The sequence below is a fragment of the Lepidothrix coronata genome, unplaced genomic scaffold (genome assembly GCF_001604755.1).
Source record: "Lepidothrix coronata isolate B3197 unplaced genomic scaffold, Lepidothrix_coronata-1.0 Scaffold110, whole genome shotgun sequence".
Lineage (NCBI taxonomy): Eukaryota > Metazoa > Chordata > Aves > Passeriformes > Pipridae > Lepidothrix > Lepidothrix coronata.
Window position 1 is genome coordinate 2,327,799 of NW_016690290.1, and position 25,443 is coordinate 2,353,241.

The 25,443-nt window shown below is 61.9% G+C and overlaps 1 protein-coding gene across 5 annotated transcripts in view; it reads right to left on the reverse strand.

Moving 5' to 3' along the window:
• Positions 1–492: 492 nt before the first annotated feature.
• FAM65A (family with sequence similarity 65 member A) overlaps positions 493–25,443 on the reverse strand; it is a 32,766-nt gene continuing 7,815 nt past the window's right edge. Inside the window, exons 1-23 of one of the 5 annotated variants that reach the window (XM_017824195.1) lie at positions 23,917–24,053; positions 12,810–12,936; positions 10,450–10,599; positions 10,042–10,120; positions 9,701–9,724; positions 9,160–9,213; positions 8,899–9,051; positions 8,749–8,812; positions 8,623–8,666; positions 8,295–8,420; positions 7,900–8,048; positions 7,560–7,689; positions 5,669–6,478; positions 5,036–5,175; positions 4,511–4,685; positions 4,224–4,359; positions 3,892–4,053; positions 3,597–3,755; positions 3,041–3,237; positions 2,852–2,935; positions 2,454–2,544; positions 2,161–2,224; positions 493–1,431 (exon numbers count right to left, since the gene is read on the reverse strand). In XM_017824195.1, the coding sequence (XP_017679684.1) occupies positions 2,202–2,224; positions 2,454–2,544; positions 2,852–2,935; positions 3,041–3,237; positions 3,597–3,755; positions 3,892–4,053; positions 4,224–4,359; positions 4,511–4,685; positions 5,036–5,175; positions 5,669–6,478; positions 7,560–7,689; positions 7,900–8,048; positions 8,295–8,420; positions 8,623–8,666; positions 8,749–8,812; positions 8,899–9,051; positions 9,160–9,213; positions 9,701–9,724; positions 10,042–10,120; positions 10,450–10,599; positions 12,810–12,936; positions 23,917–23,995 (3,156 nt within the window). In that variant the 5' untranslated portion in view covers positions 23,996–24,053 and the 3' untranslated portion in view covers positions 493–1,431; positions 2,161–2,201. Of the gene's footprint in view, positions 1,432–2,160; positions 2,225–2,453; positions 2,545–2,851; positions 2,936–3,040; positions 3,238–3,596; positions 3,756–3,891; positions 4,054–4,223; positions 4,360–4,510; positions 4,686–5,035; positions 5,176–5,668; positions 6,479–7,559; positions 7,690–7,899; positions 8,049–8,294; positions 8,421–8,622; positions 8,667–8,748; positions 8,813–8,898; positions 9,052–9,159; positions 9,214–9,700; positions 9,725–10,041; positions 10,121–10,449; positions 10,600–12,809; positions 12,937–15,798; positions 16,089–18,358; positions 18,489–23,916; positions 24,054–25,029; positions 25,141–25,443 lie in introns of those variants that run through there. The other 4 variants (XM_017824196.1, XM_017824193.1, XM_017824194.1 and 1 more) reach the window with 4 other exon arrangements.

Sequence of the window (25,443 nt, forward strand, 5' to 3'; positions counted from 1 at the left end):
GGGACAGCGGATATCCTGGGATGAGGCACAGCAGCTTAGGGTGGTTTAGCGTTCCCTGTCACACCCATCCGGTGCGAGGGCGTCTGGGGACACAGCTACGGCCACCACAGCTGCTGCAATTTGCTCCCAGTGCTGGACATGGGTCCTTACTGGTCCAAACTGGAGGTCAGGGCCTGGATAACCATTCCCACATGGCAGCAGCTGGAGATGGGGAATGTGTGGATTTGCATGCACACGCACAGGGCCGTCACTGTTCCAGAGCCAGCCCTGGTTCCAGTGGCTCCCATCCTGTGTGGCCAACTCATAGCACCTTGGGTGATGCTTCCCATGCCCAGCAGCCAAATTTTGGCAACATTTGGCTGAGGTGCAGGCAGTGCCAGAAATCACAATAATTTCCCACAACACCCCATCACCCTCCAGCTGTCTAAGCTGACCCTCAGCCTGCCCTGTCCCAGGGCACTGGGGCCAAAGAAACACCCTCACAGCGACACCGACAGTCATTAAACATTTGGTTTTATTTCTGGTTTAAAATCAAAATTAGTCATTCTCTGTAATTACATTATATATAGATTTATAGAGACATTATAGAAAAGAATTTTTTGCTTTTGTTTTTCTGCAAAAATCTGTAAATAAAAAATAAAATAAAACAGAACAAACCAAAAAAAAAAAAAGGTGGCAGCTTCTGTCTGTCCGTCTGTCCGTCCCTCTATTGCTCCTCCTGCCCCTGCCCTCCACGGCACTTCCCAACAGACCAGGAAAGGCTCTGGGCTGGGGCCACACCTCACTACTCTCCCTACAGCCACAGCCGGGGAGCGACAGGAGCATGTGGAGCTGGAAAGAAGAAACGCCAGCAGAATATATTAATATCTTATATTTCATTTTATTTAAGTCCTGGGGACTCCAGGTGGCAGAGGGCAGCAGTCCCCATGGCCCAGGCAACTCCTGGAAAGAAACAGCAAAGTTTCCAAAGTGCAGGTCCTTCCGGGACAGGGCGCGCGCCCTCGAGCAAGAGGAAGGCAAGAGGAACAGAGAAATCCGGTACCTCTCCCCGCCGCCCCGGGGGGCAGGAAGGGTGGGCTCCGCGGGTATTTTAAATAGCGATCAGAGGGTGGGATGTGCAGCGAGCCCCCCTGCCCAGCGGTGCGGAGGTGGCCCCGCGGGGCCGGGGAAGCGGTGCTCCGTAAGGCAGTGTGCGGCCGTGGCGAGCTGCCGGCGGGGGTAATACTGCGGTGTGGTGCCGAGAGCGGGAGCTGCCGGGTCCCCAGTCCGTGCAAGCCCGGGCGGCCCGGCGGTGCCTGTGCCCTCAGGGATGGCAGGTGGGCGTGCGTGGGTCTCAGAAAGCTGTACTGGCCATGCTGGCTGGTGCAAAGATCCGTGGGAGGCTGTCCAGGGTCTCCTCCAGCCGCCGGTGAGCTGATTTACCATCTTCCCCTGCAAGTACACACCGTGGTCAGTGATCCGAACTGCAGGAGTTCTGTCCTCTGCTCATCCCTGGCCACCTTTCCCGGCCCTTACAGGGAAACATGCCTAATGCCTGGCAGAGCCTGCGTGCTACGGCCACAGCATGGAGACCTCTCTTGTCCTCCTTAGCACACCCTTGGGCAGGTCCCAGCTGGGATCTGGCTCAAAAACTCCACAGAGCTCCTGATTCAGAGGTTGCAAATCCTGTTCCTCAGCTGCCCACGCGGGGCAAGGATCACCTGTGTTTTGGCTGCAGGAGTGTTGGCTTGTGGAGAGCCTCACTTGAGGCCAAGGGACTGGTGCTCAGGGCTGTGCCAGCTCCGGCGGCTCCAACAGCTGTGCACATCTGCATGCACTGGCACGGGGGTCCCGAGGGCTCCCCCAGGACCCCCGTGCACACACAGGGATGCACACACCCATGCTACAGGCTCACTCTGAGCTCTTTGCCCGGCACCCTCACACGCAAATCTGCCCACAGCGGCCATCCCCAGCAAGAGGTGGTGACATGGACAATCTGCTGGGACATAGGACACAAGGCATCTACATGTGCCGGGGTGCCACAGGGATGGGCACTATCAACAACCAAGACACACAGACTCCGAAACGTGACATGGCTGACAGGCTCTAAGACGGAGACATTCGTGAGCAAAGCGGCAGGAGCGGGGACAAGGGGGACGAGGATGGCTCACGTGTCCCAACCTGCGCAGCAGCTGCCGCGATCTGGAGGCCTAGAAACCCACTCAGATGGTTCTCTCAGGGCCATCTAGCAAATAATAAATAACAACCAGGCTTAGTGCTGTGGCCACAGGATGCCTGGCCCTCGCTGCCCGCTGCCAGCTTGCTCTTGCCCGGCAGAGCTTGGGGCACGATGAGCCAGAGTGTGTGGGGTAGGCGGGGACCAGCCCTGTCGTCCGTGGGCACTGCTGGCACCAGGAGATGCCTCTTGGGATGCTGTGGGTGGAGAGGGAGCAGAGAAATAGCGGGACACTCACCACACAGCATCAGGCTCTGCTTGGCTGCCTCCCGCACGGGCTCTTTGTCGGTTTGGCACAGGTAAACCAGCTGCTCAATACTCTCCTTGGCCTGCGGAAGAAGGGACAAGGGGCTGAGTGTGGCTAGCACGGTGGGAGCAGGGACACAGCCCAGAGGGGAAGGCAGCACAGGGCATTGCAGCTCCACGGTGCAAGGAAGCTGCACATCCTGTCCCTTTTCTCCCCATTTCCTTTCCTGCCCTGCCCCTGCCTGCTGCTCCAGCACATTTGGGGCACCCCCAGCTCCTCTCCCCCGGCAGCAGGGGGCTGTGCAGGTGTATCCGGAGTCACCGGCCACAGGCATTTCCTCTTCCTTTGGAACATGCAGCTCTTCTGCCTCCTTCCCCCACCCCTCTCACCTTCAGGCAGCCCAGTGCCGCACACCCTGCCACGCGTGTCTGCACCTCCTCATCCTCCAGCTGCTCCAGGAAGCACACGAGGGCCTGGGGGAGATGGGAGTCAGTGCCACCACCTGCAGCAGAGCTGGGGGCAGCCGCCCAGGGGCTGTGGCCCCGGCCCATCTCATCCCTGGTTTGCCCAGTACGTACCCGTTGGCGGAAGCGGGGGTTTTCTGCCAGGCTGCGGAGCTGGGCTGACACGGCGCTCACCACCTTGCTGTTGCCCTCCACGAGGAGCAGGCTCAGCGCCTTTAGTCCCTCCTTCTTCAGGCGGGCCTCGGGCACACGCTTCAGGGCACGCAGCACCACGTCCTGGTCGTCCGAGTTGAGGTTCTGTGCCAGCAGTGCTGCAGGAAGCCAAAGGCTCAGCCAAGGTGTGGGGAGCCATGTGGCACTGCCCCTGCACCCATCACCGCAGGGAACCCATCCCTGGGCACCCTGCATCCATGCTGGGCAGAGGTGGCCCCACACAGGGTGCTTATACATAGAGTTGTCCCCCAAGATGTGGGGACCTACATCAAGGACATGGGAAGGCAGCATGGGAGTAGACTGTGCTCTGGATCAGACTGACTTGCCCAGCCTGAGCATGGCTGAGCCTCTGGGTGATGCCCCAGGGCAGTCATGGCAGTGCTGCAGGGTGATCAATGACTATGGTCATGCTCTGACACCTCATCCCAGGGCCTAAGGAGGATGGTAGGGCACCCACCTTCCTCTGCCAGCTCCATCATGTAGGTGTCAAGCACCAGGGCGCCGAGCGACTCAAAGTGGCTCCAGTACTGGAAGATGGTGACCTGCTCGCTCTGGGCACTGCCAGGCCGCCGGGGCAGCCGCCGGTTCAGCACGTCCTCCACCAGTTTCACACATACTGTGGGAAAGAGCCAGAATCACAGTGTGCAGCAGCTGTGGTCACCCCTCTGAGGGGCTCTTGGCCCCCACATACTCCCACTCATGGTCACCGAGCGAGGCTGCCAACTCCTGTCACACCCTTGGCACCCACTCACCAGCATCAGCCAAACCGGGGTGCTGCTCACTGATGGGCGCTGCATACTGGGCACTGAGCACCTGCAGGAACCGCTCCACGGAGCAGGTGTAGACGTTGGGCGCCTCCACACAAAGGTCCCAGAGAGGCAGCACGCCCTCCTTCCGCGTGGAGAACTGCACCACTGCAGGGACAGGGGTTGTCAAACCTCCTGAGGCCATGGCAGCAGGCAGGTAACTCCTGCCCTCCACCTGGCATGGCCCCTTTGCTGCCCAGCCGTGCCCGTGAGGGGACACCAGGCTTCACGCAGCCTCCAGGGTGGCACAGAGGGTCCCCTCGGCCGCGTGTCCTTACCGTCGGCGGCCGAGCTGGCCGCTCCCGCGCGCTCCTCCGTCAGCTGGCACACGATCTCCAGCACCTGCGACTCCCGCAGCAGCCTGTCCAGGGCGTACATCTCCTGGCACCGCAGGGGACCGAAGGTGCCCAGCTTCTGCAAGGCACAGCCAAACCAGACACCTCAGGGACAGAGCTCACCGCCCACACCACAGTGCCTCCGTGCCACGGCAAGGCACCCCCTGAGGGGGGACCTACAGCCCACCCCAGGGTGTCTCCGGCTGCTGTACCCCGTCCCTGGTCCTCACCAGCAGCAGGCAGTTGCAGTTGTTGAGGTGAAGCACCAGAGCTTTATCCAGGAACTCGTTGCCGGTGCTCATGGGGTCAGTGCTGGCCTCAGAGCCGCTGCACATTCCAGTGTCATCTGCCCCCATCTCGCCGGCGCTGGGGGCCCGGGTGTTGCGCAGGGGTCTGCCAGCCTTCCTGCAAGACACGGAGACATCAAGGCACTGGATCAGCACAGGAAACCTGGATCTGGCCCTTCCCCACCCACAGGGCAGAGTTTCTGTAGGACCTATAGCATCACAGCTGGGCAAAGGAGCAGGTCCCAGAGGCACAGGGGCTGCCTCCAGCCCAGCCCCATGGAGGGATGCAGGGTGACACTGTGCCACCAGAAGGACCAGATACTGCTGTTTCTTGGCCTGGCCCTTCTCTGAGCTGTGATGGGCCAGTCTAAATGTGTTTGGGCACCCTGGCAGAGGTGGCCATCCCCCATCCCTTGCTGCAGGGGTGCCTCCTGCCCTGTGCCCCATCCCGTGAGCCCTGCTGTGCACCTCTCATCTTGGAGAGGCTCTTCCTCAGAGCCCTCTGAATCCTCCATGTCAGAGGTGTTGAGGAAGCTGAAGCTCTCCAGCGCGTGCTCCACTGTCAGGCTGATGCTGGAAGCCCGGCTGAGGAAGACGCCCTGTTTCTGCTGTGGAGGAAGACATGGTGGGGTTGAATCCTGGTTCACTAGCCAAGACAGCCCTGCCACACATATTCCCAGCTATGCCATCAGGGGTGGCCCCATCTCCATCATCCCTGGGCACTGCCATCAGGGGTGAACCCTGTCCCCATCATCCCTGGAGACTTCCAACCGGGGTGACTCTACCCCCATCATCTCTAAGCACTGCCACCAGAGATGATCACCATTCCCATCATCCATGGGCACTGCCAGCACGGATGGCTCTGTCCTTGTCCACTGGCACTGTCAGCTCGGATGGACCCATCCCCCTTGTCTCTAGACACTTCCGGAAGGGATAGCCCTGTCCCCATAATCCCTGGGCACTGCCAGCAGGGATGGTCCTGTCCCCGTTGTCCCTGAGCACTGTCAGCAGGGCTGGCCCTGTCCCCATTGTCCCCAGACACATTGCCAGCCACAAATGCCCTGTCCCCATCGCCCCTGAACACCACTGAGAGCTCCTCACCAGCAGCATCTCCTCCAGACGCTTGAGCTCCCGTTCAAGGGGCTGCAGCTCTGGGAACTGCCCCCGATAGTCCTCCAGGGCTGAGCCCAGAAGGCTGATTGCCTCCTCCAGCCCTGAATCCACCACCTTTCCCCGTGGCACCTCGGGGGCACTGGCAGGCAGCGGTGGGGTGGGGACGGGCCTCTCCTCCACAGAGGCTTGTGCCAGTGCTGCAGGGACCTCGGTGTCACAGCCACCCTGTGCTGGTGCCTGGTTCTGCACTGGCTCGGCCCTGCCAGCCTCCTCGCAGGAGGTGGCCCATGCTGCAGAGGCTCGGGGCTTGGCCTCAGCGTCCCTGTCCTGCCCTGCCACAGCCGCTGCCACTGTGGCGCCGGGGAGAGAGTCTGCATCTTGCTCGCCCGTCCCTGTGTCCTCTGGGCTGGGCATGGGCTCCCAGGGGCTCTCCACAGCCTTGGCCTCCATCGTGGCATCCACGCTGGCCTCGCTGATGTGGCTCAGAGTCCGGGAGTAGGGCACGTGCCCGTTGGCCACTGTATCCTTCTTACGGCTGCCCGACTCCTCTGGCTGGCTCCCGGAAGGGGAGACGCTGCTGCCACTGGTCCCAAGGCCAGTCTCGGCCTCGTCTGGTTGCTGGGAGAAGGAGATCTCAATGGCTGGGGCGGAGGCCTGCACCTCGGGCTGTACGATGGGCTTGTGGGTGGTGTGGCGGGCGCTGCCGGACAGCTGGGGGCTGGAGGAGTCGTCCGAGGACTCGGAGGAGATGGACCAGGCTGTGCCGTTCTCCAGCTCCTCCTGGCGCCGCAGCATGTTCTGCAGAGGGGAGAGTGGTGTCAGCCAAGACCCTCCTCCTGCTGCCCCCACTCCTCTGGCTGTCTTCCTGTCAACCAGGGGCAGGGTCCAGCTGAGCTGGAGGGCACTGAGGCTGCCAAAGCTCTGCTGGCACAGCAGGATGGGCAGCGAGGTCTCAGCAGACCACGGCTGCCTATTCCAGCCCTGGATCTCACCCCATGCCAGCAGGCAGTCCGCCTCCCCATGCCCAGCCCCTGGAGCCCTGGGGTGCCAGCTGCTCCCCAGCACAGTGGGATGCAACACCTAGAGCCAAGGACACCACCCTCCATGGCTGCAAGGACTGAAACAGGTCCAGCATCAGCTCACGTGGACGGCACCAGCCATTACACCAATGTCATGGTTCAATGTCACTGAACCGGTGCCACATCAACATCATGTTAGAGTCAAACCAGCACCATGACACCATCACACCAGCACCGTCACCAGCACCATGCCAATGCCACGGCACAGCACACCAATGCCACCAGCACAGGGACACAGAGAAGCTTTCTACTCACTAGTGCCCGGTTCTGGGGTGAACCCAGGCTCCCTAGGTTGGGGACTAGCTCTGCAGGACCAGCCAGACCCCAGCCTGGCAGGATCAGGCCTTTGGGCATCAGTGAGGGATGGTAAGTAGGAGACAAGGAGTGGCTACGGCTACTGCAGGATGGCCACACTGCTGGGCTAAGCTACCGGCCTGCTCCAGCCCCGCACTTACGCGGCCCTGCTGCGGCCATCTCCCGAGCTCGGCCGAGGAGACATCGCCGCAGGAGCAGCTCTGAGAGAGCTTCTCGAAGAGTGTCTCCCGAAAGATGTCCAGCAAGGACCAACCGCGCTTGTCGGCCGCCCGCTCCGGGCTCTTGGGCAGAGAGAAGAGGAGCTGTGAACGTGGGAGGGAGGAGCAGGCACCGGTACCGGGGAGTCGTGGCTGGATGGCTGGAGAGGAGCTGCCCACCCCTGTCCCTGAGCTGTGCCACCCTCTGAGATGCAGCATGGGAACATCCCCGTGTGGACCCCACCAGCGCCCACCTCTCCTGAGCAGCCCTGCCTGGTGCACACTTACATAGAACGCCTGTTCCCGAAGGGACGGCGTGTCAGGTGGACTCTGGTTGTAGGTAGAGAACCTCTTGTTCACTGTAGGCGCCTTGTTGACGGTGCTGGCTGCTGAGGGCTGGTCATCCTTGTCGAAGGGGCTGGGGAGGACAGCAGGGAGGTGAGGGATGTGTGCCAGCTTGGGGGGGAAGTCTCAGGACACCAGGACCCCCTCCATTCCAGCTCTGGTTTTCCATAATTACAGCCCAGTTTTGGGATGGGAGAGCCTGTGTAGGTCACCTCTTGCCATGCCATACTGGGTATCCCCAGCACTACCGTGTGCCACCAGCAATGCCTGCTGAGGTACTCACTTCCAGGTCACCTCCAGGCTGAGTTTGAGGGTGCCCAGGTCATTGATATCCACAGCCACTACCTGGGGCAGAGCTGCAAAGAGGTCCTTGGTCTCGCAGGACACGTTGCCCACCACCACATGGTTGGCCAGGCTCTTTAGCTCTGTCACCTGGAGAAGGAGGAGAGGAGGAGATGAAGCCACGGGCTAGTGAGAGTGAGGTGCTGAAGGGAGGCTCAGGAAAGTGGTGGAATCACCATCCCTGAAAATGTTCAAAAAATGTGTGGATGTGGCACTTGGGATGTGGTTTAAGGGTGGGGCTGGAATCAATGATCATAGTGGTCTTTTCCAACCTAAACGACTCTGATACAGGGGGGTAGCTGGCCCACACCATCCCTGCCCTCTTCTGCACTGTACCTTGATGGAGAGGAACTCGGTGATGAGGGGCAAGAAAACCATTTCCTCGCTGTCCCACACCTGCTTGCTGTTCACCTCGATGCGCCCCCGCAGCTTCCACCGCTGCCGTCCGTACTTCATGAAGATCTGGGGATGCAGAGGTGTGGGTATGGGGGAGACAGGACACCAGGGTGCTCTCTGTGTGTCCCCAGGCACGGCCACGGACCCATGCCACCCACCACCACCCTGCAACATGCCCTCCGTGCCAGCGCCCACCTACACCCCCGAGACAGCCCAAGGACCACAGGGCAGGAGAAGAGCAGAACCCATCCCATTTGGTCCCACCAACCTCATACTGGTCACCAGCACAAAGCCGGGCAAAGCCTGCCAGTCCTGCAAGAGAAGGCAGAGGGGCGTCAGCAGGCAGCAGGCAGCCAGGCAGGCAGAGGGATAGGGATGGAGCGGGACATGGTACCTTTCATCCGGACATGGAACTCGCCCAGCTGGCTCTCCAGATCATTTTCCAATAGACACATGTTCTGGGAACACACGGATGGACAAGATCCATCAGCAGACGCTCATGGGACCCAGCACCCTGCCATCCCACCCCTGCCAGCTGCCTCACCTCTGTGTACTCCTTGTAGCCCTTGCTGGCCTCGGCCAGGCTCTCCCGTGCCTCCCGGCTGCCCGGCGAGCCCGTGCTGTAAGCCTTGACCATGTTGTGGGCTCCATCCCGGAGCCGCCGCTGGATGCAATAAGCCTCATACAGCTCATCTATCTGCAAGGACAGGCCCGAGCTGTGGTGAGGGGCAGGGCTGGGGACAGCACAGGCACCCTGGTGTGGCACCAAGGTTACCCCAAGGTGACCCCAGTCCCCAGCTCTCACCTTGCTGGCATGAAACTCCAGGCGACGCAGGAAGCGCTCGATGGACTTGACTTGCTGGAAAAGCAGAGGAGATGGTGTGAGCGGCAGCAAAGCCAGTATGCAGAGATGCAGGTCAGGATGTGCCCTCTGCGTCCTCCACGCCGTGGCTGGGACACGTCCTGGACACCAGCCCTGCCTGGGAGCTGCAGGGTGGCAGCCACCAGGGAGCACCCTCGTGCTGCAGCCTCCTCCAGGCTTTCCTGCTCTTGAGGGTCCTCCAAGACCCAAGCCAGGCTCCAGGGTGCTTTTTTGCCCAGCCTTAGAGACAACCTGGGCCCAGCACTTGCTAAAAACAGCTTTTGTTTGCAAGAAGCAGGTTACAAGCACATCTCTGCTTCATCCCCTGCCCAGAGCCACCCTGCCTGCAGAGCCCCAATCCCTGCCCCACCCTGATCCCAGGGGACAGGCAGCAGGGCAGTGCTAGCAGAGCAGGGCTGGCAGTAGAACATCCCAGGCACTTGGAAGGGAGATACGAGGGGGATGGGGCACTGATCCCGCTTACCTTATCCAGATCGTAGAGAAAGCCCTGGAGGAGAGAGGAGAGGGATAAGATGCAGCACAAAGCCCGCTCTGTCCACCCAAGGAGACCCAGCACATTGCACCCACCACCCATAGCACGGCAGTGGGACATGCAGCACCCAGCCGGGGCTGGAGAGTGCATGACAAAGGGACAGGAGCCCTGTGAAGCCCAACACCAGAGCCTGGGCTGGCCCCCCACATCCCCACAGAAACAGGCTCTGCCCCAGGACACAGATGGACCACGAGCTGCCCCAGCTGTGCCACAACCCTGGCTGTCTGCCCAAGGCACCGCTCCCTGTAAGGCTCTTCCCAAGCAGCACTCACCAGGCGTGAATTCCTCTTGGACTCACGGATCTGGGTGCTGAGCTTCTCCAGTTCCAGCTGGTGCACCTCAAGGTAGGCTCTGAGGGAAAACACACCATGGGGGTCAGGCTGGGATGCTGTATTCCAGGCTCCTGCCACCCACAGCCCACACCAACCCTGCACACCTGGCACTGCATCCCCACTCCCTGTTCCAGCACCCAGGCGTGGGAACCCATTCATGCCTCTACATGGGCTGTGGTGGGATGCAGGACCCCACACAGCTCCGGGACCCCAGGGCACCGTGCCCAGGAGACCTGGCATGTCCCTGCCTGGTGAGAGCAGAGAGCTGCCAACCCCAACCCACGTCACAAGCTGTCTCGGGGGCTCCCTGCCTCCCCCCACTCAGCCACAGGGAGCCCCAGCACTTACGTCAGGCCTTTCTTGAGAGCTTCATACACCTCGTCCAGGCGGTTGGGCTGAGGCACCTTGGGTGGTGGGGATTTGTGGGACATTGAGAACATCCTACTGACCCTGGAGCCAGTCTTGCGGGAAACGGTGGGGGTGAAGGGCGAGAGGTTCCTGGGGAGAGAGGCAGGCAAAGCCAGGATGGCCGCGGTCAGCACACAGCACCAAGGTCCTCCTGGATGCCTCAGCCTGCTGGGCACCCTGTCTCAAGACAAGGAGGAGCTCTGGGATGGAGGCCAGGTCCCCCTGCTTCTCTTGGGACTCCCCAGCAGTCAGTCTAACCAACCAGCGGGGCTGGAAGACACAGAGCCATAAAGCTGGGCAGCACTGCCTGCACCACATGCCTGCAGCCCCCTGCAATGCATTTGGCTGCTCCAAAACCATGGGAAAGAAAGAGAAACCCAAAAAGGTAGAGCTGGAGAGGAGCAGGGAGGTAACCCCATCCCAGCGGGGTCCAAGAGTCTGGCTGTGGTACAGCCTCTGTGAAGGTGGGGAGGTCCCAGGTGCTGGTCAGGGGGAGCAAAGGTAAATGGAGATGGCACCAGCTGGAGCCAAGCTGTGTTCCTGGAGCCTGTGGGGACATCTCCAGCGCTGGTGCCCCTCTGAAGGGGCCATGCTCTGCTCCATCCCCAGCACCCTAGGCTGCCAGGGGCTTAGAAATGCTCTCTGGGCACTGTGGCAGGGTGACACATACAACCTTTGGCTTGACAGCCTGTCACCTGCTCCCAGGATCAGGCAGAGATCCCAACGCGTGGCAGCATGGGAGAACCCTGGGGACCAGCAGCCCTGTCACCCCATCACCCAGCACAGCCACATGGGACAAGGACATCCTCACTGATGCTGTGCCTCTCCAGATGTCACCAAACCTGCTGGATGGAGCTGCCTCCCCCAGCCGACCCACAGCGTGCCGACCCAGCGCCCGGGACCTGAACACCTCCCTTCCTGCCTTGTGCAATGGAGTCACTCCCCAGCCCAGCCAGCAACGCCTCGCTCAGACCGGCTCTTCCCTTCCTCCTTTCAAAGCATCATCACGCCACCAGTGCCCAGGAGACACCAGGGGCTCCTCAGTTCCCAGCCTTAGGCTGTACCTCCCATCCTGTCCTGCTCTTCGCAGAAGTGACCAAAACACTTCCCCGAATCATCCGTGGGGGAAATGAATGTCTTGGCCTCCTCCCAAGCTGGAGCGATGGGTAAGCGCCTAATTTCCACCATTCCTCCTCATTCCCGTCCTCCAGAGTCCCTGGAGGCATCTCCCACAAGCATCTCCCCATCAGCCACTTGGCTGCAGGCATCTAAAAATCCTCCCTATTCCCTGTCCCTAAGCAACCCCCTTTACACCCCCAGATCAAATGAGCTGGTGATCTACAAAGTGTTACTTGGTCCAGAGGACAGGACTTGGGGACAAGAGCTGAGCAGGTCTGGAGGATTTCTGGGCACAGGGAGGCTTTTCCTGGGCTTGTGCCCACCCAAAGAAGATGCCCCCAGCATGGCCAGGCAGCTTGGCACTGCTTTCCTTGGCCATTTGGCTGAGAGACATCTTCCCCTAGCACTGGTAGGTGCACTGGAAAGTTAGAAGCTTGGGTGAGCACTAGGAAAGGGGATTAAAAGCACTAAATTGCTTTAGTCCCACAGCCCAACCTGTGGCATTCCCGAGAACCACCTGTGAGAGGGTATCTGGGAGCTAGGAATGGTGGGGAGGAGGGTGGTGGGGACAAGCAGTGCGTGGGGTGGTTGTCACTGACAGGAGGCTCAGCAGAGAGGAGGAGGATGAAGGGGATGATGGGACCATAACATCGCCAGTGGACAGAGAGGATGAGTAGGGAATGGCTGCTCCTCGCACCACAGTTGACAGGAAGCCAGTAAAACCTTCAGTCACAGGTTTGAGGTGACCTCGAGGAAACCCTGATTCACACCAGCACTCACAACCCCGAAACTGGCCGCTGCAGGATGTCAAGGCCATCAAGACACTTCGAAGCCACCCCAGCTCCACCGCACCCATTAAACACGATGATGGTCACAGGGAAGCTCTTAAGAGCGGGCTGAAGAATGAGGTGAGCTACATCTGTCCCCTCCATGCTCTGGTGGCTGCAGGGTCCTCACCCTGCCTGGGGTACAGCACAGCGGAGGGTTGGGGTGATGGGTTCTGTCTCCCACATGGCCTCAGTGCTCCCTGCAGACCCCTGTGCAATGTCCCCTGGCTACCACAAAGGTCCCTGAGGGAGATGATGGGACAGCTGGATAGGAAGGAGCCTCAGGATGTGCAGCAGGTCCCACCAAAACGCCCAAGCCTGTCCCTGTCCCCAGGATGAGCAGCCATCTCCTACCTGAAGGGCCGGTCGGCCGATGAGTTCACTCCGGCAAAGGACTGGCTCCTATTGATCTTGGTGACGAGGACTCGGCGCTGCGGGCGCACAGACAGTGACATCGTTGAGTGTGACCTGGAGGGCCTCCCTGGGGACAATGACACAGCAGGGTCACCAGCAGCCAGGTGGGGACACACACGCAGACAGAGGTGCCGCTGGGACTGAGAGTGGCACCCATGGACCATGGACTGTGAGCCTTCCCAGCCTCTCAGTCCAAGAACACTCCTGGTGGCACCGGGACACAGGGCCCATTCTGCCCCCAGGGATGCTGCCAGTGATCTGCCCTGGGTGAAGCAGGGCCCTGGACACTGTGAGCACTCAGTGGGGACAGACGGATGGATGTGTCCGAGCTTGGCCCCATGGGAGCCACAGGAGGGGGCTGATGTCCAGTGCCTGCCATGGCCCTTCCCAGACATGACCATGACAAACCCTAAGCTGTGTCCCAGGCCGGACACCTCCTCCTGAACCCCACTTTGTCCCACATCCTGCCATCACCCGTGCCACCCTGCTGCAGGGGCAGGAAGGGCGCAGGGCTGGACCCAGACGCCCAGCCCTTTGCTGTCTCCTCATTCACTTCCGCTCACTCCAGCAACCAGGGGGGAAACCCAAGGACAACAAAGCACTTTGGAAAGTTCCTGGCTTTGCCAGGAGCTCTGTGTTGGGGAAGAAAAGGCTGAGCCATTCCCTGCCAGACCCTGGAAAGTCCGTGCGGGCAGCACATGTTCAGCCTCACAGCTGCTGCACCCCTGCAGTGACAGCGCCAGGAGACCTGAAACTGGTGCCGGTACCTGCCTGTCCCCACCACGTCCGGTGCAGTGGATGCCAATCAGGACGATGCAGATTTCTGAGTCTTGGGGCAGGAGCATCCCTGCAGCCCTGGCTGGAGCTCATGAAGAGCAGCCCAAAGCACAAGGCAAGGGCAGGGGAGTCTGGGGCTCCTGGCCACCCCCAGCAGTGCCAGCTGGGCACAGGGAGGAGCCCAGCCCACAGGGCAGCCACAGAGGAGCGGGATGTGGGATGTTCCACTTCATTCTGCCCACTGCTGATGGCAGCTCAGTTCCCCTACCCCTGACAACCCCGAGCTGAGCTGTGGGTTAGGGAGCCAGGAGCTGCTGGGGATGAACCCACACGGCATCCAGCAGTCACACACCCTGCCAGGAAAGGCCAGGCAGGGCCCTAGGGATGCACAGCTTCCCTGGCTGGCAAACTAGGCCAGAGCCACCTCCCCATATCCCAAGGGGCTCACTCCTGCCTCCAGCATGGCTGACAGCCAGTGGACACCACAGGGACACAGGCTCTGCTGGGGCTGCCACCACCATTCCCACTCCTTTCCCAGCACAACAAACCCAGGACACTGGCCCAACCTGGCCCTATGTGGCTCACACCCACTCAACCACCAGTGGGCATCCCCCCAGCACTGTGCCCCTCACCACCCCACACGCCAGGCTGAAGCCAGGGATTTGCAGCGCTTGGGATGAGCCAGAGCCATTCGGAGTCAAAGACAGCCACCGCCGCTCACCTCTATCCCAGTGGAGCTGGGAGGCAGCAGGTCCATCTGGTTCCCCCTCGGCACTCGGGTCCCAGCCCAGGACCTTGGAGCTGCTCGGCGGGTCCCACGGCCTCGGTGCTATCTGGGTGCCAGTCCCTCCATTTTCCAGGACAACACTGTCCCAATTAAGCTCATTAGAAGGAGCTGTAATCCCTGGCAGCCCGGCTGACCTGCAGGCCTGGGCAGATTACCCTCTGCAGGGCTCTTTAATCTGCTCCCCACTGAGCGAGCCAGGCCTGTAGCTCCCGTGCTTGCTCCTCAGCTGGGCACTACAGCAGCTCATCCATAGGGACAGCACCCACCACCCCTAGGACGAGGCTCTCCATGTGTGGGGTGGGTCACAGCTCCTTTGGGCGCGCATGGTCCTGCCAGCCAATTCTTCTCCAGCCCATGCTGCCATCTAGGGGCTCAGGGGGAGCTCTAAAGAGGTTTTCTCAGGCAGGAGCCCACCCTGAGAGCATCACAGGGGAGGAGGATGCTGGGGGCATCGCAAGAGAAGAAGAACCCTGGAGGTATCACAGCAGGAGGATGCTGAGGATGTCGCAGGGAAAGAAGGACACGGAGTGTTGTGGGAGGGAAGGATGCCGGGGGTGCTGCAGGGGACTGATGCCGCAGCACAGCTCCTCAGCAGAGTCAGAGCAATCCCCAGCCACTTGCCCCAGCACCTCAGAGACTCCAGCAGCCTCTTGTGCCGTGCTGGGTCATGCTCCAAAGCACCGAAGGCTCCTGCACTGGCACAGGAAGGAGTGCCATGAGCGGTGGATGCTGACGGGACCATATCCCTGTGCTCTAGCCCTGGGACCCAGCTCTCCCCCAGACAACCACCACAACACACCATGGCAACCTGCATCCCCACCCCTGGCACCGTGCAACACAGATCCTGGGACAGGACCCCAAATCCTCTCTGAGGAGGGGGACACCATGCCCCTGCTGAGCCCGGCACTAGCAGGCAGCCAGCCGGGTGCCAAAGGGCAGCACTGCCTGTGTGCAGCAGGGCAGGCAGGGTGTGGGGTCTCTGCTCCTGGTACGATTGGGCTTGGCTCATAGAGGAGGAAAAAACCCAGCATAGTGCATTCCTGACATTACCGAGATAAGAGGTACCTGGTACCAGCAGCACAGGCAGCCCCTGCAGGGAGCAGAGCCCAGGGCACCCTTGGAAGGGCCACCACATTTTCACCCAGGCTGGTGAGCCCCGCACCAGCCTTACCAGGAGGCTGTCACCAACAGAGCATTGACACACGTGTCCCTGCCATGTCCCTGCCCCAAGCACATCCCTCCTTTTCCTGAGAAGCAGATGCAGAGGTCCTGCCCCAAAGGTTCAGTCCCAGCAAGCCCCACTGCCCCCTGCCCTTAATTAGGGCTTCGGTGCTAACAAACCTGCCTCCCAACCAAGGTTTTCACCTTTTCTGTGCCACAGACTGCCTCCAGCTCCCCCGGCGTAGGAAACACAATCCTGGGAGTCTGTCCGTCTGTCCGTCTTCAGCCAGCACTGCCCATAGGCAGAGGCCAAAAGAGCAGCGAGCAGCTGGACAGGCGGCACAGCGTGGGGTGGTGGAGCCCACCCCGGGGCTCTCCAGCCCAGCTGCCAGCTCCTCTCTCGACGCCCGGTGCTCTGGAGATGATTGGGATCCCAAGAATGCTGGTCTGAGCAGTGGAGGGGGCAGTCCGACCGGCTGGGTTGGTCCCAGCTGGTTTCTGTTTCCGACACTCAGACACCAGCCTCAGGTCGCTCCAGCGGGTTTATCAACACTGCCCTGGTCGGAGACGCCCCAAACTGGCTCCCCCCTGAATCCCCAGCCTGCAGCCCTGGGAGCTGGGGGTACTCTGATCAGCATCTCCAGGGATGTTACTCACTGATGGCCACCAATGCCCAGGGTGGCCAAACCAGCACCCTGCAGCACCCCTGACCTCGGGGGGGGGCACCCACAACCAGCCAGTAGCACCCACAGAGCACCGATAAACGTGCCCCTGGGGGCCAAGGGGCTTCCCCAGGAGGGGCTGGGCTGTGGTCCCCACACTGATGGCACTGAGGGGCACAACGGGACACCAGTGTCCCCCTGCAGTGGGGAGGCCATGGTGGCCACAGGACCATCCATCCTGCCCGTGGTGTCTGAGGCAAGCGGGGGGTCCTGCCAGCCCCTGCCCCAGCACCCTTGAGTGAAACTCGGGCACACGGGGGGGGGTGACCTCGGGAGCCTGTGAACTCCGCCCGCTGGCACAGCTCCCTTCGGAGCAGCCGCTGCATCCGTGTTTGCACAGCTGTGGCCCTGCTGCCCTAACCCCGGCACGTACCCCGGCCCCCGCCGGCCCCTTCCGGCCCCGGGACGGCCCTTGGCCGGCTCCCAGCGTGGGCTGGAGCAGCTCTTCCCTCCCATCACTCCTCATCCCTCCCTGCCACAGAGGATGGGAGCATCCGGGGACTGACACCATCCCGCCTTGGTCACAGGGAGCCTGGGAGCCGCCTCTTCCCTGACCTCCTCCATGCTCTGCCTCTCCTCCAGGAAGGCAGGACACCCCCCAGCTCCCCCTCCTGCTGGGCGAGGAGGGGGACTGGGGGGTTTGGGGAGTCAGATGAGTCAGTGAATGGATCCCGGCTCCCTGTGACTCAGCCGGGAGAGAAATTCCCGGTCATAAGGTCACAGGCCCAGAGCCCCCACTGGAGCAGGGGGTGCTGGTTTGGTTGGATGGGTGCTGGGTGCTCTCAGCTGTTTGGGTTGGATGGGTGCTGGGTGCTCTTGGCCTTGTGGCAGTAGGGGCACGGTGGTGATATCCGCTCCTGCGGCCGTGGGAGGCTGCTGGCTCCTTGGGCCAAGTGGGAGGGCAGCAGGAAAGGGAAGGAGCTGCGAATGGGAAGAATTGGAGGAAGTGCTTATTTACCCCGCGGAGTATCCCCGCGGAAGGGCAGGGCACGGCACAGGCAGACACTCACAGCCAGTCCCTCGGGGGGGCTCACAGCCTCCCACCCCAGCACCCATTCCACGGCCTCCCTGTTTCCAGCCAGAGGGGGATGCAAGCCCCAAACTGTGACCCAGGGAAGTGGCCACCATTGGGACAGGGGTTTCCTCAGGGCCTGTCAGAGCTTGAGCCCAACGTGGCTCCTGAAAACCAGCCCAGGACCACCATGATCCCCCACCACCAAAGGCACAGACCGAGCACCCAGCCAGGATCCAGGATCCAGGACACTGCTCACTCCCATGCCCTGTGAGATGGGACTGCAGCCTGGCCAGAGGCACCAGACCCCGCTCCTGAGTGGGCTGTGATCCCTCTCAGGGGTGCTGGGATCCTCCAGAAGGATCCTTCTGGGATTGGCATAACCTTGCAGAGGTCCCATGACCTTACCCCTGACCTGCACATCTCCAGGGTGCTCTGTTGGGTATCAGTAGCTTCCCCCACAAATCCTGCCTGGGCAACTTGGTCTGAGTGCACAAGAGTAGTCCCAAGACCCTCTGTTCTGCCCAGTTCCCCTGGGACCATCATGCCAGGGATGTTCGACATAGAGTCAGGCTCGTTTGCCCTCATTAGATGTGAGGGCCTGAGGGGGAGAAAACCAGTTTGCCGAGGAAAGCTGCACAACCGTGGCATCAGGGGCTGCCGTGGCATCAGGGGTGCATCACCCGGGAGCAGCAGGCAGCTGTGGCCCCCCCTCCTGCCTTGAGACACAGAGTCTGGATCTCAGTGGGGGCACCAGCAATGCTGGGCAGCCAGTGGGTCCTATCCTGCATGGACACGCTGATCTGACACCCCATCGCTGCAAACCGCAGTGACAACCGTGTCCCTTGCAGGTGGCGGGTGCCTGTGTGTCTTTGGTGCCCCGGTCAGGGAGAGCTCTCCTCCCGAGGAAACCCCTCACCCCAAAAAACCCCGCAGGAGCCCAGCCACGTCACCCGGGAGCCTCAAAGAGCGGGGCGTCCCCAAATTAACGCCGTTTGCTGGGAGCCCCGGTGCTGCCGGTGCTCAGTACCTTTCCGTTTGCCATTCATGGCGCGCTGCCGCAGCACATCCCCCTCGGGATGGGGTCACCGTCCACGGTGGCTGTTGCTCTCTCATGCCGTCCGTCCGTCTGTCTGTCTGTCAGAGTGTGGGGGCCGTGGCCGGAGGGCTCCCCCCGGGCAGCAGTCTCCTCCCACGCTTCCCCTGCCCGAGGGCTGACATCACTGCCCAGCGCCGCAGCAGCCCCGGCGTGACTCAAGGGGGACGGAGGACGGAGGATGGGAGGACACGGGAGGATTCCTGACCCCCTTGGAGGGAAAGGGCCCCACCAGTACCGGCTACTCCCGGAGAACAACACAGCTCAGTCCTCATCCTTCCCACCCTCGGGAAACTGAGGCACGGGTGGAAGGGAGGGGAACACACTGCAGGGCACTGCAGTGCAAACTCCCCTCACAGCCCCTCTCCGGGTCTCTTCCCTTCGAGACCCCCTTCCCTCTGGCACCCAGGGCTGGCAATGAGACCGGGAGCACACACCGCCCTGCCCAGCACACCACTGCCCCTGAGCTGCTCTGGCCCCCAGGATGGGGCGGGGGGGATGCACAGCCCCTCACCCCCATCCCTGCCAGCTCCGCTGCGGGCAGGCACAAAGCCGTGGGCAGCCGACGCTCACCACTGCTGTCTGCTTCTGCATTGCTTGGTTTTAAATATATATATATAAATATATGCAAATATATTTATATATAGGTATATAAAATCGCCATGGCTTTGCTGCAGGCTTCCCACATTCCCACCATTCCCATGGCATGCCTGTGGGCACCGTGCAATGCTCAAGAGCCACTGGGAAAAGGGTTTCTTGCTCATAAGTCCCCACTTTTTATCCTCTGACTCTCCAAAGCTTTGAAGAGGCTGGCTTCAGCCAGGGTTTCCTCGCAGGGCTCTCCAAAGATGCTGGGTGCCATTCTCATGTGGGAAAGAAGGATGTCCTGCTCCCCATGGGGTTCCAGGTCCCATGGGGCAGTGTGGCAGACCCACCTGCCCTCCATGCCAATGCCAGAAGCACCTCCCAGCCTCACAACTCCCTGTTTAGGGCAAAGGGATGCCCTAAACAACCAGGGGACTCTGTGGCACAGTTGTCACCCCAGTGCTGTAGGTCCCTATACAGGTCCTGGTCCTGGGATACCCAGGCCTGGCAACCCCTTCCAGCTCTGACAGAGGCTGAAGCAGCCAGCTCCAGCCAGGCTGGGACCAGCTGCCATCACCACGTCACTGGGGCAGGAAGAAACACCTCCTCCCAGGCTCCTTTCCTGTTTGCTGCTGATTTTAGAGCGAGGTCAGGACAGGTTCAGGAGGAAAAGCACTGGAGTCTTGGGGGATGCTTGAAGAGATGGGGTCCTCCCAGATAGTTAACCCCTTCCCTAGAGGGTCAGCCTGTTGTGGGGCTGCTTCCCCAGCCCAGAGCTGGTCCCCTCCCTTCAGGTCCTGCAGGCAACAAGAAACATCTGGGGCTTTCTCGTAGGGTGGCTTGGCTGCCCCACCGTGGTCACCCTCACATGGCTCTGGAGCCAGCCACAGCCAGGCTTGGAGAGCTGGGACTTGCAGCAGTGTCACCAAAGAGCACTGTGACCCAGGGCACCCTCAGGTCCTGGTGCCCAGGTGGGTACACAGCACCAGCCCCACTGGGAGAGCAGCTGGGAGAAGAGCTGGTGAGGCTGGGCTGGTTCTGAGCAGCATCCAAGGAAAAACCATCCCAGACTGCCCACCTGCCTGCAGCCTCTGTGCCAGTGCCATGGGCACAGAGGGAGCCAGCAGCCCAGCACGCCGCAAAGCCCATCTCCACCCCAGCCTTCGAGAACTTGTGTGAAGGCCACGTCTCCTGCCTCGCACGGACAGGACACATCCCCCCGGCTCTCCCCACTGAGGAAGGGACACGGTCCCATCCCGGCGGCTGATGTGGGCAGGGGGCTACCACGCGGCTTTTCACCTCGTGCTGCTTCTCCCCAGGGAATGGCATCACTGCCGGCACCGCCCCGGCCCCGGCCATCCCTCCGCAAAGCCTGCGCCGCGCTGGCAGCCGCGCGGAGCCAGTGCCCGGCACACGGCCAGGCAGCGCGCCCGCGGCCACGGCCCATGCCAGCTTGTTTGTTCTCATTAAAGGTTAATGAGAAAGCCACGCTAAAGCCGCCCGAGCCGCGGGAGAGGCGTTCCCGGGTGCCACGCAGAGAGAGGGGACATCCAGGCTTCCCTCACAGAGGGGTGACAGCCGGGCTGTGCCGCTTGCTGCTCAGCCTCTCCGCAGCCCTGCCCACACTGCCGGGGGATCCCTGTGGTAGCTGACACGCGGGTGAGCTGCCTGGCATGGCACCATCCCGGGCATCACCCCTGGTGAGACCAGCAGGAGCAGGCAGGAGGTGGGGTCAGGCATTCCAAAGGTGGCAAGAGGATGCCAGAGGAGGACATGTGACATCAGCCATTCCCTCTGGGCACCTCACAGCACCCTGCAAGGCATTCAGCAGGGCTTGACAGTCCAGGGACACCTTGCCAAGGGAGGGCAGAGGAAGGGCACAAGTGGCGCCAGCAGCACCAGGGCCTGGGTGGTAATTGAGTTAAATGAATCCCTGGCCCTGGCCTGGCAGTGGATAGGGTGGGGATGCAAAGAAGGGGACATCCCCATGGCCACGCAGGGTGCTGGTGACCCCCCAGCTCAGGGGACTTCCCTTGATACTCACCACCCTGGCTCAGCTCAGCCAGCCAGGGCAGCTTCCTCCATCCCTCTGCAACAGCAGGGATGTGGGTGTAATGCTCCAGGTGCACCCTTTTTGGGGGTGTCCCTTTATGTCCTCCTCTTGTGCCAGGCCTGGGGACCTGCTCCAGGCATCCCCACCCCAACCACAACAGCTGAGCATGCAAACAAAATGGTCCATGAGCAGCTGTGCTTGGACACATGTGTACAGCCACAGCCAGTCTGTGTGCAGGCAGAAGAAAAATTCAGACACTCCAGGAGGACATTCCCACTTCCCTGCCTGCCTTGGGATACAGGACCAGCTTCCCAGAGACCCCATGTCCTGCTAGCACTGAGTCCTAGGGGACTCAGCTTTTCCGTGCTGGCCCTGGGACCAGCAGCACTGAGGTTGAGCCCGCCCAGCCCTGGAGAAGCCACCAGCCCCAGGATCACACTGCACAGATGGCACCAGCACCATAGGCCAAGTGATGAAGAAACTGTTTCAGGCTGTTCTGGACAAGTACTCCCCAGCCACAGACACCCTTGAGTGCCTGGGAACACTGGAGAGGGCACAGGCCAGCTTCAGCAGGTGGCAGAAGTCATGGCTGGCCAAAAAAGTTTAGGGAGATGAGTGCCAGCATGTGTCAGCACCAGCCTGGTGGGGGGACAAAGAGCTCCTGGCCATGGGGGAGACCTAGGAGCGGGCAGGAGGTGACAATTCTGGCAAGAAGACCCACCATCATGGCTTGAAGGAGAACCACGGCAAGTGACCAAGTGGCTTGTCCTGGGCTGGGACAGCTGGTCCTACAGCTGCAGGTGGTCACCCCCACCACAGTGCTACAGCCGACCCCTCAGGCTTTACTTCTTGCTAAAACTGGCAAAGTCAGCTCCAAAAAATCCTGGGAGCCCAACGCAGAGGTTTTTTCCACAGGGTAGGTGCCCCGAGGGCTGGAGAGGAACCAGCCCTCGCGCCGAGCCAGGCTCTACCCACAGCCAGGCTGGCACCAGTGCCGCCGGCAGCACCCCTTGCCGGAGGGGCCGGGCACCCCGCATCCGGGCATTGGGGCGGCAGCAGACTCGAGCCCTCCCCCCTCGCTTCCTCACACGGTCCCCACACGGCAGCAGAAATAGAAGCGATATAAATGGCAGCCCTATAAATAACCCCAAAGCACGCGGCGGGGAGCTCGTCCCAGCCCAGCACTGGCCTCAGCCCACGCAAAGCCAAGGCTTGGACTGCCTTCACTGTGCCCCGGGGATCCCAAATGCCAGCTCCCTGCATGCCGTGGGTCTGCCAGGGTCCTGTCCTTTAGGTCTGTGCCATGGCAGGAGCTCCAATGCACCCGCTGAACCTCAGCTACGGGCACAAGCTGGAGCCCAGCCCGATGACATCTCTGCGGGGCATCCCTATGCTCATCCAGCTCCTCACGCCCAGTGGACAATGTCCACCTCAGGCACCCTGCTGCAACCCAGGCTGTGGATTCCTGGGCAAAGCAGGAGGCCAGGAGCCTCAGGCAAGGCTTGGGAAGAGATACTCCTGTCCCCACCACTGTGCTCACTGCAGATCAACAGTTGCACCCCAGCACCTCTCAGCTGCCCACCCTGACACCTCTCACCACTGGCCCTGTTCCCACGCTCAAACCCATCATGCCCTGTCCTCCATGGGGGCTCAGCCACCACCACACCAGGGATACCACCATGCCACCACGGCTGCTCTCCACCCAGGGGACCACAGTGATGCATCGGGGACCCCCACAAGCCGAGAGCAGGCAACGCCGCTGGTGACAGACTGGTGACAAGCCCTGCACTGCCGGATTTTGCACAGCGTCACAGACTCATGTCCCAGCCCTGCCCAGGGGACGCAGCGAGGCCACCAGCCAGGAGACAGGTCCTTGGCCAATATGGGGTTTATAAGATGGCCGGGACTTCCCAGTGCCCTTGGGAGTCTCCTCTGGGAATGTGGCAAGGGTAGAACCCTCTGACGCTGTTTGCACGCCCTGGGATGGCCGGAGGCGCAGCAGGGAAAGGGTTAATGGTGCGAGGCCTTCCCAAGCACTTCTTGGCAGGCTGGGAAGGGCTGGGAGACAGGAGGATCGGGCCAGCAACAAAGCGAGATCTGTCTCATTAATTCCTCCGAGCATTCCTCCCTCCGTCACCCTGGAGGAGGAGGCAGCACCCAGCTGACATGGTGCACCCAGGTCCCTCCGGAGCCCCCCCGGGTCCCGCCTGGGCGCAGGGGTGGCATGGGGGGAGGTGGGTGCAGCCTCTCCCACGGGATCCATGGCTCTGGCGTCCCGCAGGCGCTCGGGCACGGCCCTATATGGGCACAGGCAGCTTCCCCTCCGCCCGCCGTACCCCTGCCCATACTCCTGCCTGGAGTCCCAGGGGATTCGGGGCAGGACACGGCTCATACCACCAGCGTCATCCCAAACCCGGGAGGGAAAGAGCGGCTGGAGGAGCTGATACACCCCGGACCGGGTCTGGGGGGCACTGGCTGACACTGGGGGGTGCTGGACCCGATATCCCACTGTCAGTCGGCTCCTTCTCCGGCCACGGTGCCGGCCCTGCCGCGGGGTGCGGAGCTGCCCCCCAGCCCGCAGTGGGGCGGCGGAGCGGATCCCCGTGTCCGTGTCCCCATGCCCGTGTCCCCGTGTCCCTGTCCCCATGTCCGTGTGCCCGTGCCCCCTCCCGCCGTGCCCGGACACCCCCTGCCCCGGGGCGCCCACCGGGGCGGGGGCAGCGGCGGCTCGGGCGGGCGGGCGGTGGCTTGCGGCGACGTGGCCCCCCAAGGGTGTAGCCCTGCTAAAGCCACCAACCCCGCTCCCCCCGACCCCCCCGCGACCGCGGGGTGCGGAGCTGCGGGTGGCACTCACATGTCCCAGGAGAGGCGGGGGGCGAGGCGCGGGGCGAGAGCGGGCCTGGCTCGGTGCATCCCCTTTGTTCCACTCCCATGGACGGGAGCAAGCGGGGAGTTCGTGCAGGCTCTTGGCAGCGCCCACCCCGGCTCTCTCCATGGAAACGCGGGAGCCATGTGATTTCGGCAGGAAACCACGGCCCAGCCAGCGCCATTGGCGGCTGCATGGCCGGGAGCGCCTCCCTCCCCGAGGAGACCGCAGCCACCACCGCCACCATCGCCACTGACACCGCCACTGACACCGCCACTGACACCGCCACTGACACCGCCAACACCAACACCGCCCCTGCCACGGCCGCCGCGGCCCTGCGGGGGTCCCGGCCCTCCCGGACCGCCAGCATCCCCGAGGGTCCGCCAGCCCCACCAAGAGCCGGAGCAGGATCCCACCTCCCCCGGCGCGAGGGGTGCGGGATCACCCCGGCTTGCTTGGCCCTGGGCTCTTTGCCGTCCTGCGCGAACGCAGTGCCCACAGCCCTCCCTGCCAGAGCAGCAATGGCTGGAGCCCCCCTCTCCTCCCTCCGCCAGACTCTCTCCCTCCACGAGGGCCAGCACAGCCTCCCAAGCTTCAGCGCTCCCTGACAGCCCCCGAGCATGTTGCACAGCCCAGCAGCGAAGTGATGTGACCAAGGCTGTACAGTTAGTCCGTGGCAGTGGGAACCCCCAAACACCCTTGGTCCCAGTTCTCCGGTACCCAGCACCCTCCTGCACCTTCTGAGCCTGACTGAGCCAGGCTGTGCTCAAAGCAAGTCCACCCCGGGAGAGCAGAGTATTGGCGCTGATCCGCATTCCCCATCCCACCAGCCTCCAGCTTCCACTGGGAAGGAGCAGAGGAGTGCTCCCAGTGTCCCCAGCTAAGGGACAGGTGGCCCCAGTGCAAATGCAGACTGTCACCCCAGGGATGCCACAGTTACATGGTGCTGCTTCCACAACTGCCAGTGCAGGTCCTAAACCTTGACACCTCTGAGCATCCCTGAAGGTGGAGAGAAGAGTAAGCCACACTTCCCCACCACCATACCTGTTGGGGGAATGCTCCCTGCTCCTCTCCTTTCTCCCAAGCCCATCTTTCTCGTACCTGTCCTAGATCCTGTTGAGTCGACCCAGTTTTAAATGGGACTGATGCCTCTGCAGCCCCGGTGAGACATCCTCCACGCAAGGACGAGACAGCACGGTGCTCCCGCCAGCCCTGTGAGGCAGAAACACTAATTAGACCATTGCCAGGTCTCAGAGCTCAGCAGAGTAAGGCAATATCAGTGACAAAGAAATCATTGCACCACTGTCACTCTCCTGGGGCCACACCGAGGAGCAGAGCACTGCTGTCGAGGTTGCTAAGCAAGAACCAGGGCGTCCCAGCTCCCAGCCCAGTCCTCCGGGCTGGCCTGGTTACAGGGAAGGAGAAGTGATGCAAAGATGGGAGAGAGGACAGCAGGTCCTGAGGCCGACGGGGAAAAGCCAAACCAAAGGGCCAACGAAGAAAGGCAGCAAGGGT